At 52.8% G+C, this 20898-nt stretch overlaps 1 protein-coding gene across 1 annotated transcript in view; it reads left to right on the forward strand.

Annotated features, from left to right (window-relative positions):
- The first annotated feature begins 2442 nt into the window (after positions 1-2442).
- Positions 2443-20898, forward strand: part of RIN3 (Ras and Rab interactor 3) — a 115701-nt gene continuing 97245 nt past the window's right edge. The window contains exon 1 of the mRNA XM_081047998.1: positions 2443-2664. Within this exon, the coding sequence (XP_080904124.1) occupies positions 2621-2664 (44 nt within the window). The 5' untranslated portion in view covers positions 2443-2620. The remainder of the gene's footprint in view (positions 2665-20898) is intronic.

The following is a 20898-nucleotide window of genomic DNA, read 5'->3' on the forward strand; positions in this document are numbered from 1 at the left end:
GCTGGCCCCACGGAACCAAGGCTTTAAAGGGCTTGTCCTGTGTTTCTCAGCACTGGCCCAGGGAACTGAAGGAAACCTTTATTTGGGGAGAACATGGAAAAGAGGGGTTACTCACAGTCCAGATCAGCCTAGAAGGGCCTGGAGGACTGTCTAGGTGCAACAGTTGTATAGACCTCATCCCTGGGGCCCAGAGAGGCCTGGGAGTGGCCTATGGGCTTGTTTTAGCAACAGCAAAAGACTGATAATGGAACCTGGAGCAAGTGCCTTCTTGCCACATGTGTACTAATCACTTTTACAGATGAGCAAGCTGAGGTACTAGGAAGTGACTTGTCTGAAGCTACCCGTTTGTAAGTTTCCTGGGGTTGGTTTTGAACACAAGTCTGTCCTCATAGCCTGTGTTTTCAAATAGGGAGCTACAGTCCTGTCCAGGGAGATGTGGAGAAGCTGATTCTCATCTAGGGAGGAAACAGTTTAGCCTCTGGAGGAAAGGAATGGTCAATGGGGTATGGTTATGAAGTAATGAGGGGGTCTATAGGGATCTGAACAGAGGAGGAAGTGGGGTGGCTGGAGCAGTCAGGGTGGCTTCCTGGAGGCGATATATTTTTAAATAATAGTTTGAGATATAATTCACATAACATGTAATTCACCCACTTAAAGTGTAAAATTTAATGTAGCCACAATGTTGTGCAACCATTCCCACAATCAATGTTAGAACATTTTCTTCTCCCCAAAAAGAAACCCTGAAACCATTAGCAGTCATTCCCGTTTCTCCCCTCTTTCCCTAGCCTCTGGCAAACACCAATTTACTTTCTGTATCTATGGATTTGCCTATTCGGAACATTTTCTTTTCAAAATTTCATAAATAGAATCTTACAGTATGTGGTCCTCTGTGATTGGCTTCTTTCACTTTATATAATGTTTTCCCGGTTCATCCAGGTTATGGCATGTATCAGCATGTCATTCCCTTTTATGACCTAATAATATTCCATTGTATGGATAGACCCCATTTTGTTTATCAGTTCATTAATTGATGGACATTTGGGTTGTTTCCACTTTTTGGCTATTATGAATAATACTGCTCCAGACACTCATGTACAAGTTTTTGAGTGAACATACGTGTTTATTTCTTTTGGGTGTATACCTAGTAGTAGAATTGCTGGTCATATGATAACTCCATGTGTCACCTTTTCAGGAACTGTCAGACTGTTTTCCAAAGTGGCTGCACCATGTTACATTCCCACCAGGAGGCTGCACTTTTATTGTATTTATGGATATGGATTCTTTTCTAACTCTGCCAGACCAATTTGGTGGACATGTCTTGAGAGCTGTAGGGCAAGAGGCCTCGTGAGGCTTTCACCAGAGCCCCAGGGTTCAGAGCTCTCTGCACCCCAACTTACTGTGCGACAAGGCGCCTCCTCTCTTTTAATCTCAGTTTCTTCATCTATAAAATGAAGGTGTTAAACCAGTGGGTCTCAACTGGATGATTTTGGCCTCCAGGGACATTTGACAACGTCTGGAGAAATTTTTGGTTATTGCAAGGAGAGGGTGATGCTACTGGCATCTAGTGAGAAGAAGCCATGGATGCCGCTAAGTATCCCACAATGCACAGGACCACTCCCACAACAAAGAATGATCCCGCTCCAAATGTCAATAGTGCCAAGGCTGAGAAACTCTGCACTAGATGGAGGTGAATCTATAGTGTCCAGTCTTGCCCAGTCCCTGTGAAATGCTCTGAGGGCATCCTGGGCTCAGGAGGCAATTTCGAGTGCCCAGGCACTCAGAAGAGGGGCCTCTCCGACCCACAGGAGTTGCTATGGATGTTGAATTTGTGCGAGCTGACTGGCTTTCTCCCTCTGCTCCCATCTAGGTGTGGTACTCAGGATAGGTGAATTGGGTGCCTGGCTTGGCTGATGAACAGACTGCCTTGTTGGGGTAGTGAGCTCATCGTCAGTGGAGGCATCCAAGAGGAGGCAGCGTGTCCATCTGTCAGGGATGTGGAGGAGGCGCCCTGTTTCTGGTCTGGGGCTGCTCGTGGGCGATTTTGAGGCCCCCTCGGGCGGGAGGCAAGGCTGTGGCTCCGTGCAGAGCTCCGGTCCTCCCCACCTGCCCGTCCGCGGCCGGCGCCCGCAGGAGCAGGGAGCGCCTTCCTTCTACCTGACTCCGCCAAACTGTAGACTTTCCTCCGAAGTTTCCCTCCGGGCTCTCCTGGAGCCGCCGGGCCGCAGCCTCGGTGCGCGGAGGCAGCACCCTGCGGTTGGGCGCCCGCGCCCGGCGCCTCGGCCCAGCACCGCCCGCCGCGAAGCCCGGCCCCGGGGGCGCGGCCGCGGGGCTTCCGCGTGCCCCAGGAGGGCTCCGGGCCGCGGGCCGCTGCCGACAGGCTTTGGACAAAAAACACCACCCTTGACCACCAAGGCCAGCCTCTTCCTGAAAGACCCGCTCGCTCCGATACAGGAAGTAGCAGGGAGCGAGCGCCCGGAGCGCGGCGGCGGCGGCGGCTCCCCACTCGGCGCGCGGCCCTTCCCGAGGGCCAGCGCCAGGGCATGCGGGCGCCAGGGGCATCGCCGCCCGCGCCGCCCGGCGCCTGAAGCCCTCGGGGCGCGACCCGCGAGCTGCCAGCGGCATGAGCCGCCGGGGGGCGCCGCCCGCGCGCGAGGAGCCTGCGCGGTAAGTCCGGGGCGAGCGCCCCCTGCCCCCTGGGAGTCCCGGGACCCCACTGCGCCGTCCCCGAGAGCACTTGGAGCCCCCGGAGGAGCCCAGCCGCGGGGCCTCGGGGTGCCGGGCTGACACGGACCCCCCCGGCCGGGCCCCCATGTCCGCGCGGAAGGGGGCGGCCCTGGGCACTGCGGGACCCCGGGACCTGGCTAAACTTTCAAGCCCAGACGTCGCTCGCTGGACAGCCGGCCCGCACGTTCTGCGGCGTGGCGGGCGGGCGGGAACGAGAAGGGCGTCTCCACCTGTCAGAGCAGGTGTGGACGTGGCCCCGGCCCCGGCTGCTGTCCCACCTGAACTTTGGATGCAAACACGCGCGGTCCAGGGCCCGCCGGCCTCCGCACCCACCGCTCCGCCCCCGTCCCCGCGTGCACCCTCCCGCGCTGGCACCCGCCGGGACGTGGGCAGGAGGACCGGGGTCACCGCGACCTCGGGTGCCCGCGGCCCAAGCGCCGACCAGCTCGCCTCGACCCGGGACCCACCGGGCTCCCCTCCCCCGCTCCCCTGTCGGGTCCGGGGCGTAGACCTTCGGCCAGGCGTTCGCCAAGCCTGGTGCCTGGGGAGGGAGCAGGACGCACGCGGACTTAGCGTGGCGGGCGGCGTCCCGGGCAGAAGGCGTGCTTGGAGTGCGTGAAGCCGAACCGGTTTGGGAACCGGGGTTTCTAGAGTCTGGTTTCATGTCTCCCACCCCCAACCTCGCAACCTCCGACTTTGGGACGTGGCTCTCGGTGTGCTCCTGCAGAGGTTCCCTCGCCCCACCCAGGCCGCGGGCGTCCCGGGGAAACTTAAGGAGGCTCCAGTTCGCAGGCAAATTCCTGGGAAAGGCTCTTAGAACGTTTCTGGGTGCCCAAGTTTACTGGCGCTCTGGGAGAGACATTCCCGGCTTTTTGGTTTAAAAGTCCCGGGCCTACTTCTGTGATGGATGGATATCCAGCGGCTTTGTGGCCAGGGCCTCAGTGTGTCCTCTCTGTAAAACAGGAGGTTTGGGTCGATCTTGTGCAGTCCCGAATTGAGGGGCAGCTGGAGGTGCCTGGCTCCCACTCTGGTAGAAGGGGTGGTTTGGAGGGGCCCTTAAATTCTTCTAGATCTGAATGCCTCTCTCCTCCCCGCCCCACCCCCATCGCCATTCCAGCCCGGAAATTCTGCCTTCGTGCTTTCCCTTGGAAGTGACCTCTGGAAAGGCAAATGCCATCCTGTGGGAGGAACTGGGAATTCCGTGGAGGACAGGGCCCCCTTGGGGGCAAGTATCTACCACACCCAGTATTGCCGGGTGGAGCCGAGGAGGAGCTTCCCTGGGAGGAAGGGGCTGTGAACTGCCAGGGTCCTGACCTCTCCAAACTTCCCATTTTGTTTCCAGGGGTGACCTAGCCTGACCCACTTCCTCTTGCTTTTCTTTATTCATTTCTGGACCAGTTATTTAACTGCTCAGTGCCTCAGTGTACTGATCTATAAAATAAGGATGAGTAATAGTAACTACCCCTTACAGTTGTTTTGAGGATTAAATGAGATAATGCACAGAAAGAATTTCACACCTTGGCCTTAGGGTAAACTCTCAATAGTTTTTGTTACTACTCTTATCATATGTTGAGTGTAACCCCTCTGTTTGCCAACTGTTTAACCTTGGACAAGAGACCTGGTGGGTTAATACACTGGATCAGTCAGGTCTTCTTAGAACAGTGCCTAGCACATCCTGAGTGTTCGATGAATATTGATTTGTTGCTGAAAATGTCACTACGTAAGAGGACCTTTTCAGTTGGAAGGGTTCCTAAATAGTATCTTATTTAACCTTGTACTGGGTACAGGAATCCCTTTGACACCATTTCCGAGAGGTCCTTGCATACACCTCCAGGGACAGAGAGCTTGCCACCCCGCCTGGTGGCAGCCCTTCTGACAGGCAAATACCTAAGAAAGGAATTCCTGAACTTGAGTTACAGTCTGCCTCCCTCTAACTTCTACCATCTGAGATCCTGTTCTCTCTGGAGCCCAACCCTTATTGACTCTCAAATACTAGAAGACAGTTCTCAGGTGCACCCCGACATCCTCTGTTCCCTGAGCTGCACACCCACCTGTGTTACAGTGCCCAAAAATGATGAGCCTGGGGTCTGCAAGGGGCTGCCTGGGCAAGGCCAAAGGCTGTGGGAGAGCCCTGGCTTTCTATCTCATGCTTGATGTAATGCAGGGTTCCGCTGAACACATTGAGAGGAGCAATCATCTATGATCCCTCACCCCCATGCCACCCCCACACCCTGTTAGGTCCCCTGTCCTCAGCTGAGCTCAGCTTTCCACCTGGCTTCCCAAAGCCTTCTTGCTGGCAGGAGATGGGTGTTCAGAATACAGACAGCTAGGGGAATGCCTCCTTCCCTCACTTCCCAGGGGCTAGGATAGTATCGTGGGTGCCTCCCCCCTGGAATAGGAGTGTGAGGATCTTGGCAAGCAAACTCTGTCTACTCCTTGTGGAAAAAGTTGGTTGGGGAGAAAGAAAATGCAGGCAGGCTGCTTATCAACAATAGTGTCTGTATTAGGTGGAGACGGGGCCCAGCACTAAACCAAGCCCCTGCCTGCTTGCAGAGACAGAAAGTCAAGGTAAAGGGTGTGGGGAACCCAGGGGGTCTGTTCTGGAGCAGGTGGTCAGGGAAGGCCACCCCAAGGAGGTGGCATTTAGCAGAGGCCTGAGGGACCTGGGGAGAGTGAGGCATGACAAGACCTGGGGAGACGCGCTTGGCCAGCCAGGAGCTGCAAGGTCAGGGCAGCTGGAATGGAGTGTGGGAAAGGGGCCGGAAGAAGCCTGGTCCAGTGGGGGAAAGGCTTTGGGAACTGCTCTGAGTGAGCTGGGGCCACCTGATTGGGTTTGGGACAGACTGAGGACAGACTGTAGGGGGAACAGAAGCAGAAGCCGGCAAACCTGTAGGAAGGCTCTGCGGTGGCTGGGAGAGGGAGTAGAGAAGTGAGAAGATTGAGTCACGGGATGTGCTGATGGATTGGAAGTGAGGTGGGAGAGAGAGAGGCATCCGGACGATTCTGGGGAAGCCGTGACAGCCAAGGGGCCAGATGCCGAACTGTGTGCAGGGGTCACTGAGAATGTGTGCTCTCAGTGCCCACCCTTTCATGTGTTTGATAAATTGAGGGTGTGCTGAAGATTTCATTTGAAAAAGAATTCCACTCTTGGAAAAAATATGGCCATCACAGACCTAATCCAATCCCCTAATTTAACAACAAAGAAGTAGAGACCCAAAAAGAGGAAGTGCCTTACCCAAGGTCTAGGGAACTGGAGGTGGAGCTGGGCCTAGAACTCCGAGCTCCTGAGCCTGGGGTCTGCAAGGGGCTGCCTGGGCAAGGCCCCAGGCTGTGGGAGAGCCCTGGCTTTCTATCTCATGCCTGATGTAATGCAGGGTTCCGCTGAACACATTGAGAGGACCCCCTCAAGACCCCCAACCTCTAAGACACCAGAGCGGAGACCAATGATGAATTCAGGGTCCCAGCTCCCAGCTGCAGTTTTGCCCACTGACCTGGGCCCCCTTGCTTTCAGGGGCTAATGCTCCCAGGTGGTCCTGGCTAGCTGTCAGCTAGGAGACCCACCCCCTTCCAGACCTTACAAGACTCTGGCCCACAGGCATGAAGGGTTACCTCAGCAGCTCAGGCCTGCATTTCTGGCCCCTGAGAAGCCCCAGTATACACCCTGGGAGGCATGTAGGAGTGCAGGGGTTGGGGGTGCAAGGTCTACTTGGGATGTGGGAGTCTCAGCACACTTATCCCTGAGGCCTCCTTCCCATCTCCTCCACCACTTGATTGATAGGCCCTATCCTGGGCCTGGGACCCTGTTTAGTGATCTTTTCTAAGGCAGCAAGTGTTATCAGCTTAAAACGTAATGGGGACACCTGCATTTTAATCCAGGAGATCAGGAAATCAAAACCAGAAACCAACTAGGAATAGGTGTGACATTTAAGCGGGGACCTACCCAGAGGCGCCTCACTTCCCCCTCGGGCTGCCCTGGAGCTCCATTTTAGAGAGAGAGTCTGAACTGACCTGTGGCACCTCCCAGCCATGGGGTCAGAGCAGAGGGAAGGAAAGAATGTGTGACAATCCACCATAAACTCCATCCTGCAGACCCCCGCAGATGCCACTGTCATGACGGGATTCCCCCATGAGTGAGAGTCGTCCCCTCAGTCTCCTTAGTTCAGGTCACCCAGGCAGTGACAGTTGAGCAGAACTGGGTAGGCAGCAATGAGGAGGGGAGGACAGGCTTGGAGGAGAGGAGAACCTGAACAGTCTTGGAGGTGGGAAAGTGCAGTGTGGGACTTGGGAGGGAAGGAGGAAGGGACGGAGGGAGCCTGCCCTGTCAGGAGATAACGAGTTTGAGGGAGTGAAGGAAGTTTGGGCCTGAGAGAGAATAAAGAGAAAGGGAGGAGTAGGAAGGGGGCACCCACGGGGGTTATTCCAGGGGCTTGGGGCACCTTTGTGCCCAGAAAGAGCTCTAACATAGGGGGAGTGACCCAGAAAGGACCCAAACTTCCTGTCCCCCCCCCACACACACACCATCTGCCCTCCATTAGGGAGTCACCTTTAGAAGGGAGGGAGGGGCCTGGAGTCAGTTTGTTCTTGGCAAGTCAGCTTAGAGACAGTGCTGCTCTGATGGCCGGTTCTAGAACTTTCCGGTGGATGTAACTACTACCCTGAACCTGCTGTTTATCCTACGACCCAGGGGTGTCCAAAACATGGGTGTTTTCTTTAAGATTGGAGCTAACGATGAAAATTACAACTTTAATGACTTTTCTATACGGTTGATCTCCCCTCCGTCCCCCACCTCCACCCCCAAATGAGCTCTTTGTGTAGTGTGGTTCTTGCTGATAGGGACAGAAGACAGCTGCTCCAGCCACTTTTGAGGTCCCTCGGGCCAGCTGAGGAAAGAATCATGTCCCCTCATGGCCCCTTATTCACTCTTAGGTGCCACGATCTCGTATTTAGAAGACCCCTCGAGGTCTCCCTGCGCTCCGTACCCATTCCAATCCTGCATGAAGCCAGTGCGCAGCTTCATGACTGTCCTCCTTGACGTGCAGAACTGCCCACAGCCTCCTCCAGTCTGGAATAAGGACGGTGGCTGGCCACCCAAGGAATTGAATAGGGACCCCGCAAAGCCCCCACTACCTTCATTTCACCCTCCCCAGCTGAGCTCCCCTCACTTCCCTGGGAGAGAGGCTGGGAGAAAGTGAAGGCACCTCACAAGTAGATACTGCCTCCTGGGCCAAAAGAATGGAGTTAGCTGGGTATGCAGGTCTGGGGGAACCCTGGCTAGGTCAGCGGGTCCCAAACGCAGATCTGTGGTCCACTGAGGACCTAGGAAAATACGGGTGTTGTTGTTGTTGTGTGCGTGTGTGACGTGTGGTGTGTGCGTGGTGCGAGTATCAGCCAGGGTTGACAGACTATCTTTTCTTGGACAGAGCCGTCCTTTATTCTGAGATTAGGTCTTTTTGCTGTATTAAGCCTCTTTTCTTTTATGAAATGATGGATAAGGTGATGGAGGTTGGTAGTTTTTAATGTCTTTTGGTGCAATGAAACGTTGCTGAAGGAAGAAAGCCTGAGGCACACGGCTCTGGTTGTTTCAGTGGAGTTTACCCATTTGTGCCCCTTCCCTGCACCATTCTGTGCCTGTCCCCTACCTGGGACCTAATTGTATTGTCCTTTGCTTATTTGGAAGATGCTTGGGGACATTAGTAAGGCTAGAGGACATCTTTGGAGTCTCCTCTGGTTTTTTGGGATCGTACTCTAGGAAGCAAGTCTCTTACTCTCTGGGCCTCGGTTTCCCCATTGAAATGAACTCAGTGATCTCTAAGGTCCCTGTTCGGTCTGACATTCAGTGGTTCCCCGAATTACAGGCCAACAGGCAGTAGAAGCTGGTATCCTACAGCAATATTGGAGTTCAGGGGATCGAAGCACCCTTCAGAGACGGGGCAGCACTCTAGGGCAGCCTGTGGAACAGTCTAGAACATACTAGGGTACACTTTCATAAGAAACAGAGACCCACAAAGGAGACTTCTGGGTCATCACCCTGCCCAAGTGCCTGGAGGGAACTGTTTTTTCACTGCTGTGAGTTTATTTATTTATTTTCCTCCTCATTTATGTGTTTATTTATTTTTTTTATTAAATGTATTCGGGTGACATTAGTTAATAAAATGATATAGGTTTCAAGTGTCCCGTTCTATAATACGTCATCTATATATTGCATTGTGTGTTCACCAACCAAAGTCAGTTCTCCTTCCATCACCACATATTTGATCCCCCTTACCCTCATCTCTCACCCCCTACCCCCCTTACCCTATGGTAACCACCAAACTGTTGTCTGTGTCTATGAGTTTTTGCTTGTTTGTTTGTCTTGTTCATTTGTTGCTTTCGGTTTTATATGTCACACGAGTGAAATTAACACGGTTCTTGACTTTTTCTGTCTAACTTATCTCACTTAGCATAATATTCTCAAGATTCATCCATGTCGTCACAAATGGCAGTATTTCATCTTTTCTTATGGCTGAGTGGTATTCCGTTGCATTTATGTACCACATCTTCTTTATGCAATCATCTGTCGAAGGGCACAGGTTGTTTCCTGTGAACTGTGGTCTTAGAGAGGATTTTATGAATTTGACCTCCAAGGCAAGGGAAGTAAAAGCAAAAATAAATGACTGAGACTATATCAAACTACAAATCTTCTGCACAGCAAAAGAAACCATCGACAAAGAGGCAACTCACCGAATGGTAGAAGATATTTTCAAACAACACCTCTGCTAAGGGGCTAATATCCAAAATATATAAAGAACTCACAGTTCAACAACAAAAAAACAAACAATCCAATTAAAAAATGGGCAGAGACCTGAACAGATACTTCTTCCAAGAAGACGTACAAATGGCCAACAGATACATGAGACGTACAAATGGCCAACAGATACATGAAAAAATGCTCAACTTCATTATTAGGGAAATGCAAATCAAAACCACAATGAGATACCACTTCATATCTGTTGGAATGGCTATTATTAACAACACAAGTAATAATAAGTGTTGGGGAGGTTGTGGAGAAAAAGGAACCCTCATACACTGCTGGTGGGAATATTAATTGGCACAGCCACTATGGAAAACAGTGTGGAGGTTCCTCAAAAAATTAAGAATATAATTACCTTATGACCCAGCAATCCCTCTTCTGGGTATCTACCCAAAAAATCTGGAAACATTTATCCGTAAAAATATATGGTATGTACCCCTATGTTCATTGCAGCATTATTCACTGTGGGTTTATTTATGAAAAACTCGTTTTGAGAAAAGCGCGCCCTTTTGGGGAGCCCACATTGGAGAAAGGCCACTGGCTTCCTGGTAAAACTTGCTGACGAAATGGCAAGTTGGGAAGATCACGATGCAATGGCCTCTCTGAGGTGACGCCTACTCTGGGCCTTTGGTGTGGGAGCTGTGGAGATGCTGAGGAGATCGCAGCCTCCCGGTGTGGGGTGCCTGACTGGGAGGGGTGTCCCTGGTAGGGCTCTGGAAAGACGAGTTCTGAGGACAGGCTCTGCAACAGGCAATCAGGCTGAGAGCTGAGGAAAGGGGCTTCCTGTGGGTGGGGGGGGAGCCAGCACACCCAGTGATGCCCTGAGACAGCCAGCCTGTCCCTGTAGAGGTGGGGGCAGCTGACGATGCCGTGTGCCTCCCCCCGCCACACACACACACACACACACACACACACACACTCTCTCTCTCTCTCTCTCTCTCTCTCTCTCTCTCTCTCTCTCTCTCTCTCTCTCTCTCTCTCTCACACACACACATACAGTGTTATAAGGTGACACCAGTCCCTTCCCTCCCGCCAGCATGGCCTTGAAGGAGAAGAAAGTGTGGGTCCAGAGGAGCCCTTCCCTCAGCCTGGCTGTCCACCAGGCAGTGAGGTAGACATTCCTGACTCCATACCTGCGTGGGTGTCAGCCCTGAGCCTTTGACTGAAGAATCTGGAAACCACCAGCATGGCCATGGCCTCTGGCTTTCCCGCCTGCCCGTAAGGCCTGTGTGCGGTCTCAGGCTTGTCTCCTCTCCTCAGAAGTGGGGCTTGGAGGAGGCTGCCCCAATGGCTGAAACAACTCTGGTGGTCAGGAGCTTCAAAAGTGGCAACAGAGCCCCTTGCCTCCATCTTGCCAGCAAACCCTAGGGATGCCCCTACCCCAGTCTGTACATGTTTGAAAGAATGAACCAGCCCGCTACGAAATGTCAGTTCCCTTTTAGAAGAAATGGCCTCGGGAGCGGTTGTGGTCAGGCCTGTTGCTGGCTGTATGCACAGCCGCAAAAGCACACTCAGGCCACATCCTCTGGGGTAAATGCGCCAGCCAGAGGGCAAGGCCCCCTGCATCCTCTGTCCTGGGAGCTCCCCCAGAACCTGGCTCCACCCAAACCTGGAGTCCGAGGAAAATGAGTCCAGGAGAGGGAGGCCAGGGAGGGGACCTCGAGCTGGTTGGTGAGAGGCTGCCCTGCAGGGCTCTCCTACGGGATACCTCCCTCCATGGAGGTGGCCCCCATTTTGTCACTGACTCTGAGATCCATATCAAGAGCAAGAATATTTGATTCCCTAGTTAAGAGATGGGACCTCAAATGCCAAACAGCAGCCCCACTCCTTGATTGACATTCAATATCAGGTGTCAGGCCTGAACAAAGAGTGTTTTCTGAAGACAGAAAGGGGTAGGGTGGAGAGGGACAGGCCAGAAGAGGGAGAGGGGACCACAGTGGTAGCATACAAGCCTTCCCTTCCTGCACAGGTTTTCCCCAGGGCTAAATTGTTCCCTGGGTCAATAAGTGTGTTTCTTCACCCACCTCCAGGGAGAAAGAAATAAAGGCCTTTGCATCTGAAATTCACAATCAGTCTCTGGCTAAGGGAGCAAGCTGTCGAGAAGGAATTCACTGGGGACCTCTTTTTCCAACCTCCGTGTCCCCAGATTCCTTAATCTCAAATCAGTGTCAGCGAGTGATACTGTGAATGTCTCTAGGGTTATTGCAATTCAAAGCGAGGACTTAGCTCTCTACCAATGGCAGCATTCATTATGCTTGCTTCTTTCTGTTCTTGACATTTTTGACAGAGAATCCATCTAAAATATATTGTGTGATTATTTTCTCAACAAATGTTTTCCTCATCCATCCTCACCCAACCATCCATAGATCCACCTCTCCATACACCCATCCATTCATTCAGCCAGCCAGCCAGCCATCCACCCACCCATCCATCTGTTTACTGGACATTTGTTGGACATGTAGGAGTTTGCAGTTTATCTACTAGGGCAAAGAAGAGAAATATGCACATAATTAAAGTACAGGGCACTATATAAAACTGTACTGAGGCTCCATTACACTTGGCAGTGGCGAGCAAGGAAGACCCCCTGGCAGAGGTGGCATCTGGATTGGGTTTTGAAGGATGAGTAGGATTTTAACAGCTGAAATCAGGCATATGCAGAGAAGGGATCCCAGGTAGGAGAAAAGCACAAAGCGGGAAAGTGGGGAAGAACACATTGTGTGTGGGAGCCCTGAGGAGCTTGGCTTGGGGCAGAGAGGAAGGTCCGGTGTGTGGTGGGTCTAGAAAAGCGAAGGGTCCACAGGGCTACAGGTGGGAGAGCTTGGATTTTCCCATGGTGGTGAAGAGCACAGATCTGCTCACCCACGTAGAGCTGGGCAGCCCTGGGCAAGTCCCTACACCTGTACCTGCCAGGTCACCTTCCTCTCCTCCCACTCTGAGGAGTGGAGCCAGGATCCCTCACTCATAGGGTTGTTGCCATGATTACACGAGAGGATGTTCTTAGCTATTTGGGCTGTGAGACCAGTTAGGGGCTGTTACCTGTATGTATATGATGTGTGTGTGTGTGTGTGTGTGTGTGTGTGTGTGTGTGCTGTTGATCTTCTAAAAAAATTATATACCTGGAAAAGTTCACATACAGACCCACAAAAATAGTGAAATTTAAAGCATCAAACACATTAGTCTCTTTGAGGCTGCATCCAATCCAAATGTGTTTACTGGATTTCCACCTTTGTGTGCACAGTTTTGATCTGTGTGTATATGTTCTTTTGTTTCCTCTTTTTCTACTGAGTGTTATTTCCTACGTGCATTTCTACATGCCATGCTTGGAACATATGTTATCTGCCTACCATCTTTGGTGGCCTCATCGTATTGTGATCATTTTAGTGGTTGGAGTTAGCGTAGACATGTGTCAACTTCTTTCTAAGTCCCCTCTGTGTTAAATGAAGCTCCTGAAAACTTATGTGGGTCTAGGTTTTGGGACCATTTCTTTCAGATCTATCACCATCCTGGAGTATTTGAGTTTAAGGGTGAAGCAGAGTCTGTTGATTGGCCCCTGAATTTTACTTGGGTGTAAATTTTAGCTGAACACTTCCTAATTTCTTTGCAGCTAGGTGTGGCCATGTGGTTAAGTTCAGGACGGTGAAATATAAGTGGGGAGTGCAATTTGCTTGAAGATGTCCGTAAAGGGAAGGGGCTTGCCTTTCTCTCCCTTCCTCTTTATTGTTAGCTGGAATGCAGATGTGATGGCTAGAGCTGAAGCAGCCATCTTGGACTCTGAGGTGAACTTGAAAGGGAAGGTGTGCAAGGTGGAGTGACAATATATTAGTAAGGGCTCAAGACATGTTGGAGTATCATCCCAGCCCTAGACTACTTGCCCAGACTTTTATGTGAGAGAGAAATACATACCTATGTTATTTAAATCACTGTTATTTTAGATTTTCTGCCACTTACAAACGTAATTCTAACTAACACAGAAAGTTTTATCTCCTGTCACATAGCACCAGATTATACACCAGAAGTACTAAAGCTGCTTTGCAGGGTTACCTGCAAGTCTATTTCCTAGTAAAAATGGGCGAGGAGGAGCGAAGAGAGGCAGTTTTGCATCGACTAAGGCTCTTATTTCAAGGGCTAGATTGCAAACTTTTTTTTCATATTGGGTGTGTTTTGAGTTTTAGGTTTTACTAGAAGCTTCAGACTAGTTATTCTGGTTTGAGTTTTGGCTCTTAAATTCTGTGTTTTGACAGGGCTAAATATTGTGTAGCATGGCCACCAGGTCTCTTCCCTCAGCCTCAGTTTCCTCATCTGTGCTGGAGAATTCTCATTAGGTTAACGCTTCCTGAGCCGATGTTGTGTGGCTCCTTCTGAGACTGGGTCTCCCACCACACCAGCACAAGAAAGGCCAGGGCCCACTCTGTGTCGCTGCTGGCTGCCACCGTTCGTTCGTTCGTTCGTTCGTTCGTTCATTCATTCATTCATTCACCACCTCTTTATCGAACACTTGCTGGGTGCCACGCTGGGTTTGTGTTGACTACTGACCACTGGGGGTCTTGAGTGGTCACCTCACCTCTCTGCCTGGCCTGGGCAAAGGTTTGTCCTGAAATGTCAGGGCCTTGACTTCCCCATTCCTGGGATAGCACAGGCTCATTTGGAGCCTATAAGAGCCTGCTCTGAGCTGCCCTCCCGCAGCCCAGGATCGCCCCTGGGCATGGAGAGGCCCTTGGAGCTGAGGCTGCGTCTAAGAGGTCCCTGGGGTGGGCAGGGATTGAGCAGAGTGGGCTGTCTTGAGGTGCTAGGCAAGTGTCCCTTGAAATGGTTCTTTCCACAGGCCAAAGTTGCCCCCATTCCTGGCTCTGGCATCATCAGATGTCAGAGCTCAGTGTTGCTCAGGTGACCCTTTAATTCATCCCCTGCTCACAGGTGAGTCTGTGGCTAAAAGAGGGGAATTGGTTGCCCTAAATTCTCATAGCTGAACCCAGGCTCTTTGCAAGGCTGTGCAGATGCCTAGGCCACTTCTCTATGTGAGGCAGTAGAGATGGGGGATCAGCTTATACTGGCTGCCCCTCCCTCCAGCATCTAGAAAACTCTGAGCTCTTTTCTGCCTCAGGGATTAAACACACATGACCCACTTCTACCTCCTACAAAAAGCCTGCTAGTCTCTCAAGCCTCCAGGGCTGTTGCGTGCAGTTTTGCAGGTTGTTCACTGCACAAAGGCACCTGGCTGAGAGAGAAACAAGTGGGGGCTGAAATTTCATTCTCTTGCCAAGCTGTGTGTGATACCAAGTGTGTGGAGGGTGGTGCAGGAGGGTGGTTGCTCCACAGGGAGCAAGCGCCTTTTTTCTAATTTACACAGAGGCAGCACATAGGCTATCAGAGCCCTCAAAGCCTCGCTCCTCACGTCTGTCACAGCATGTTCTCTGTCTGTGGCCCCACTAGACTGTAAGCTCCCGAGGGCAGAGAGAGGGACTCCTCCTGGCAGGGTGTCTTTGGCAGATTAGCACTGTGCTGGGCACGGAGGGATGGACTCAGAGAACACTTGCGCCGAGTGAGAGTTGTAAGGGCTAGAGGGGAGTGTCTAGCACCGGGCTTGGAAAATGTTTGTCAAATGAATATATGGCAGAGTAATGCCAAGGAGAGAGGGAAGGAGGGATTGGCCAGGACAGAGGGTCTCTGGGGGAAAGGAAGGCGCCCACTGGGAGGCCTGTAGCTTGTGGAGGGGGCTGTGGGCTGTGAAAACCTGAGCAATAGAGGGACTGGGCAAGTTATCAAGGTTAACTACGGGGGGTGGGGGGACCCTAAGAGCAGAAGCTGTGGCTGGAGGAAGCAGAAACACAGCGGCCTAGCCCCCGGCCCGTGTCGGGTAGTTGCCCGAGCCTCTGACCCCTTCCCCAGCCCTTAAGACCCACCCAGCACAATGTTGCAGAGACCCGCTCTGGCCGGAACAGGGCTGCTCCAACAATGACCCAACCGCTCATCCTTGTTCCAAGGACCCTCAGTCCTTGGGGTACATAGGCGTGACATGCCACATGCTGTGTCGCCAGGATGCAGGACGGTCACTTGGAGTGCGTGGGTCCCCAGCTGGCTGAGGGGTCTCTGCTTAGACTAGGGCAGCGTCTGGGTGAGCTGTCCTGGGGAGGTGAGAGCGGAGCTGAGCGATGTCTGGGAGTTTCCCAGGTAACTGTGGGCTGTGGGGGTGAGCCAGCATGGCTGTGCTGGGGGCTCTGCAGGCCCAGTGTGCCTGACGTTTGCACTCTGCATGGGTGGAGGTGGGATGTACAGCAGAGGCTCTAAGGCTGTATCCTGAAGGCTGTGGGGACTGAAACAGGTTTGTTCCCTCATTTAAAACAAAACTATCTATTAGTTTCCTAGGGCCACTGTAACAAAGTAGCACAGAATGGGAGGTTTAAACAATAGAAATTTATTCTCTCACAGTTCTGGAGGCCAGGAGTCCGAACTCAAGGTGGCAGGCAGCGGGGCCGCCACGTTCCCTCCGAGACTCTGGGCGGAACCGTTTCTTGCCTCGTCCCAGCTTCTGGGGGCCCCAGGCAATCCTTGGGGTCCCTTGTCTTGCAGGTGCTTCACTCCAATCTCTGCCTGTATGTCTGGCCATCTTCTCCCTGTATGTCTGTCTCTGTCTCTTCTCTTCTTATAAGGACTCCAGTCATATTGGATTAGGGCCCATCCTGCTCAGGCATGACCTCATCTTAACTAATTACATCTGCAAGGACCCTATTTCCAAATAAGGTCACATTCTGAGGTCCTGAGGGTTAAGACTTCAACATATCTGTTTGGGGGGGGATACAGTTCAACCCACAACAAGCTACACTTTACATAGAATAAAATTCACCCTTAGAGTGTACATTCAGACACATTTTGGCAAACATAGCCGTGTAACCACCACGACTATCAAAACAGAACAATTCTGCCTCCCCTCCAAAACTCCCCTGGGCCCTTTTACAGTCTGCCCCGCCCCTGCCCCAAACGCTGGGAATCACTCATGCCTCCTCCATCCTTAAGTTTTGCCTTTTCCAGAATGCCGTTAGCGTGCTGCCTTGAGAGTCTGGCTTCTTTCACTTAGCTGAAAGCATTTGGGATCGGTCTGTGTGATGCGTCTCAGTGTGGTGTTCCTTTTAGTGTTGAGAGTATTTCATTGCGTAGATGCCTCCCAGTTTGTTTATCCGTTCACCATCAGCAGCACATTTGGGTTGTTTCCAATTTGGGGCAATTACAAATAAAGCCTTGGCAATATTTGCATATAGAGAATAAGTTTTTGCGCAGGGAACCACATGGACTAGCTTGCATTCAGGTTGCTGTGGACAGAAGGGCACGAGGGGAGGGGAGCAGGTGGGGAGACCGGAAGGAGGCTACCGCAGGGGTCTGGACAAGCAGTGATGGTGGCCTAGACTAGGGTCTCGGCAACGAGGATGGGGAGAAGCGAGCCTGCTGGGGTGCAGCTAGGAGGCAGAGTGGATGGAACCGGGTGCTGGATCGGGTGTGGGCCACGGCGGCAAGGAGGCCCCCTTTAGTGCCTCCCCCTCGCCCGCCCTCCCATCTCCCAGGGGAGGGGGGCTATTGTGGCTCAGAATGGCTGTCTGGACATGGGGACGTTGAGAAGTGGAACAGTATGGTGTAATGGTTAGGGGTGTGGGCCCGGGAGAAAACCGTCAGGGTTCACATTTCACTCTGCCTCAGTTTGCTCTTCTGTAAAATGGGGGTGATAATGGTTCCTAATTCATAAGGCTGTTGTATTACATGAGGTAATCCACATAAGGAGCTGGAACAGAGTCTGACACATCCTAGGTGCTTAAGAAATGTGCACCATGGCCCATGACCTTCTGAAGGGCCCCCATTTCACACCCTTGCCCCTTTGGCAGTGAGCCAGTTTGTGGTCCCTCTTGTGTCTCTGTGGGGCTGTGGACGCACCTTCATTGGGGCCCCTCCTGTCCCAAGTCTGCCCTGACTTGCTGTGAGACCTTGAGCTGGCTCCTTGCCCTGTCTGATCATTGCTTCCTCCACTCAGTAGGGCTGTGTTCCACCAGAGTGGAGGTACAGAGCCCTACTGTGTGCTGGGCTCTGTGTGAAGCAGCACGTGGCACAGCAGCCCCACTTACGACTGTGTGACCTGGTCGTGACGCGATGAAGGGAGGCCCAAGTGAGTGGCTCTCGGGACACCCCCAGGTTCTGGGGCTGGCAGAGGCTGCCACGTGCCTCGTCCTCCCTTTTTCCTCCCAAATATATCTCCTGCCTCCAACAGGAGCTGACTCTGGTGGCAGTCTGGCAGCCTCGGCAGCTAAACGGTCGTTGGTGAGCTGGGGCCTGTCCTGGGCTCCACGGGGAGGGTGTGGTGGGTCTTGGTTCAAATGCCACAGCAGCTCCCAGTGTCTGACGGCGAGCCCCGCTCTGAGACCAGGGTTCACGTCCAGGTCGGCCACGACGGCTGCCAGCCTAACGAACAAACATTTACAGTCAGTCCCTCGTCATTTACCGATTTGGTATTTGCAAATTCGCCTCCGTGCTTTGTTATCCCCAAGTGCTCCAGGGGTCACTTGCACACATGGAAGAGTGATGAAAAATTAGAATCTTCTCTCGCACATTCCCACCTGAGGCCCCAAAAGGTAAAGCGCTGCCTTCATGTTCCAGTTCTCATACTTGGAACAAGTGTCCTTGTCGGGATCTATTTAGTGCCATGTTTTTCACAGTTTTATGCTTTTGCTGTGTGGAAGTATCCCACAAGCTTCGTGCTGAAGGGCTGCCTCGTGCTCCAAACGCGAGAAGGCAGTGATGGGCCTCGCGGGGAGCATGCGTGCATGACAAGCGTCACTCAGGCATGCGTGGCAGTGCTGTCAGCCACGAGTTCAATGTTAGTGAATCAGTGGTATATGCTCAATAAAATGTCTTGGAACAGAAACACACAGAAGACAAGGTTACGTACTGATCAGTCGACATAAACGTTGTCACCCGGGGCTCGCAAGAACCTACCCCCATGTTTCCCCCAGAGCGATGTTTCCAGAATTCGCTAATTCAGTATTCGCGGCGACTTTGTAGAACGGAACTACCCCAGATGAGACACGGCTGTACTGGCACCGTGTAGATGAATTGGCCGCAGCTCTGGCCCATGAATGTCTGCACGTCCACTCTCAGCAGCGCTTTCCGCTGCGTTGACAGGTGCCGGCCTTACCTATGGTCCTTCCTTAAAGTGCACGTATCCTCGCACGTGCATTGTCACTCTGCTCTCCGGGCCTTGGTCCTCCCTCCCCTCCGGTGAAATTCAGTCCTTGCCAAGGACAGTTCCCAAGAAGGGGAGTAGTCAGTGCTGATATTTCATATCCTGTGATTCTAACAGAACAATCTTTGTCGGGAGCAGCATATCGTTCAAGACCAGTAAAAAGCAGGGATTCATAGATTTGACACGAATAATGACAGTGATTATGTCTCGAGGGTTTACTTCAGCAGCTTACCCCTTTGCTCTTACCCCTTTGCTAAGAGGTTTTTCTGTTAATTGTCACAGTCCCATGAGCCTGGGGTTGGTTACAGGGCCCAGTTTACAGATGAGGAAACTGAGGCACAGTAAGGGACTCAAACGAAGCTCCCCATGATCAGTGGCAACGCCAGGACCCAAATCCAGGTCTCTTGGAATCTGGAGCCTCTGTCCTTAGCCCCAGAACCCCCTGCAGCCCATGTTGCATTACCAGGTTGTGGCCCTGCTGCTCCCCTAGCTCCACGTGTGCTTTTATCCTGGGAGGGCTGCTGCTGGAGCCTCCCCCAGTCTTCCGAGTGCCACTGAGGGGGTGGCCTCCCAGCCCCCTCCCTGAGTCGGCACTATGTGGATGGACCAAGTGAACAGCCTGAGAGGTTCAGGAAGGCGTGCCCAGCCCCATCCAGCAGTCTCTTCTTGTCTGCTGGCCGAGTCCCACCCTATAACCGCTGTCCTGGGAGTCACCTGGGAGGGATGGTGCGTGCCTGCCTCCACACTGCTCCTTGTAGCTTCTTCCGTTCTCCGCACCCCAGTGCCTCCTGGTAGCCCCTAAGGGTAATGAGCCGATGTCCTCACTTCCTCCAGCGTCCTGCTCTTGAAAACTTAGCCCCAGGAGATAACTTCCCTTACGCTAGGGCCTGAGGGACTGGGCTGTGCACACTAAGTCTGGCGGGGGCATGGGACGTACATGGTAACAGGGAACAAAAACCTGAAAGGAATGCCGCCCTCAGGGTAGGATTTCAGGCAGAGGTGGGCACCCATTTGGTTTTTCGAGGTGGGTGAGGGCCCAGGAGGCCGCCATGGCCAGGCAGCATCAGGACTCGTTAGCTGGGGGTGTGTACATGACAGCTCATCCCCCAGTGGAGGAAATGTGGTCACCACAACTGTTAGGTGGGTTGCAGGGTGACTCAGTGTCACCAGGGGTGGAAGGAATGTGACGCTACAGTAGTTTCCTGCGAGGTGCACGTCGGGGCTTGGTGTCCACAGCCTGTGCCAGTGGGAGGGCCGCTGTCAGGAGCCACACTGCATTCAGCTTGAGTCCTGGGCCGGCTCTGTGCCTGACACTCACCTCAGGTTTAGAAATGGGGGTTCACTTTGTCAAAGGACATTCCCCCACAGCTATGGTCATGTGTTACCTTTCCAGCAACACTGAAGTAGTGGGGCGTGTGTTTCCTTCCACTTATTTCCTTTCTGAGAGAACTGAGGCCCAGAGAGGGAGAGAGACTTGCCCAAGGACACACAGCAAGCCTGTAGCAGAGGCTAGAGGAGACCCTGTCTCCCTTTCCAGGGCAGACTTTTCTGCACCACTCAGAGGTGTCCAGGGTGAGTAATGCCCACAGGGCCCGTTTATCGAGCCATTGCTAAGCTCTGGGTGCAGCAATCCATGCTGTCCTCACAGCAATTCTCGGGGGTCTCTACTGTTCTCAGTCTCATTTTATAGACATTGAAAGGCCAGGTTTGGAGTGGAATTCAGTCTGGCCTCCAGAAACCAAGGACGAGGAAAAGAGAAATCCCAGCAGAGATCCAGCAGGCAAGAGCAGAGTGGGAGTCCGGAGGCCCCGTGTCTCCCCTTCTGGGGTGAGTCATGTCCACCAAGGTCTGATCTCCCCTCTCGTCTTCTGCTCCTCAACCCAAGTGTCAGGTGGGGAGGAGAGAGCTGTGATCTCCTTCCCTTTTCCCCTAGATGGTGGGGAAGCACTGAGTAAGCAGCAGGCAGGGCCAGAGGCCTGGGTCACAGTGGGAAGGAAGTGTGAGCTGCCGCGTGTTATGGGTACTCCTGGAGGAAGGGAGGCTGGCAGGGGCAAAGGACACACCCCCTGATCCCCCTGCCCCCCAAACTATCTGAGCCTCCTGTTTTCTGAGCCTGGTCCATCCCTGGGAAGGAGAAGGCAGCAGCAGAAGGAAGGTGGGCAAG

This window comes from Rhinolophus hipposideros (assembly GCF_964194185.1).
Source record: "Rhinolophus hipposideros genome assembly, chromosome: 5".
Lineage (NCBI taxonomy): Eukaryota > Metazoa > Chordata > Mammalia > Chiroptera > Rhinolophidae > Rhinolophus > Rhinolophus hipposideros.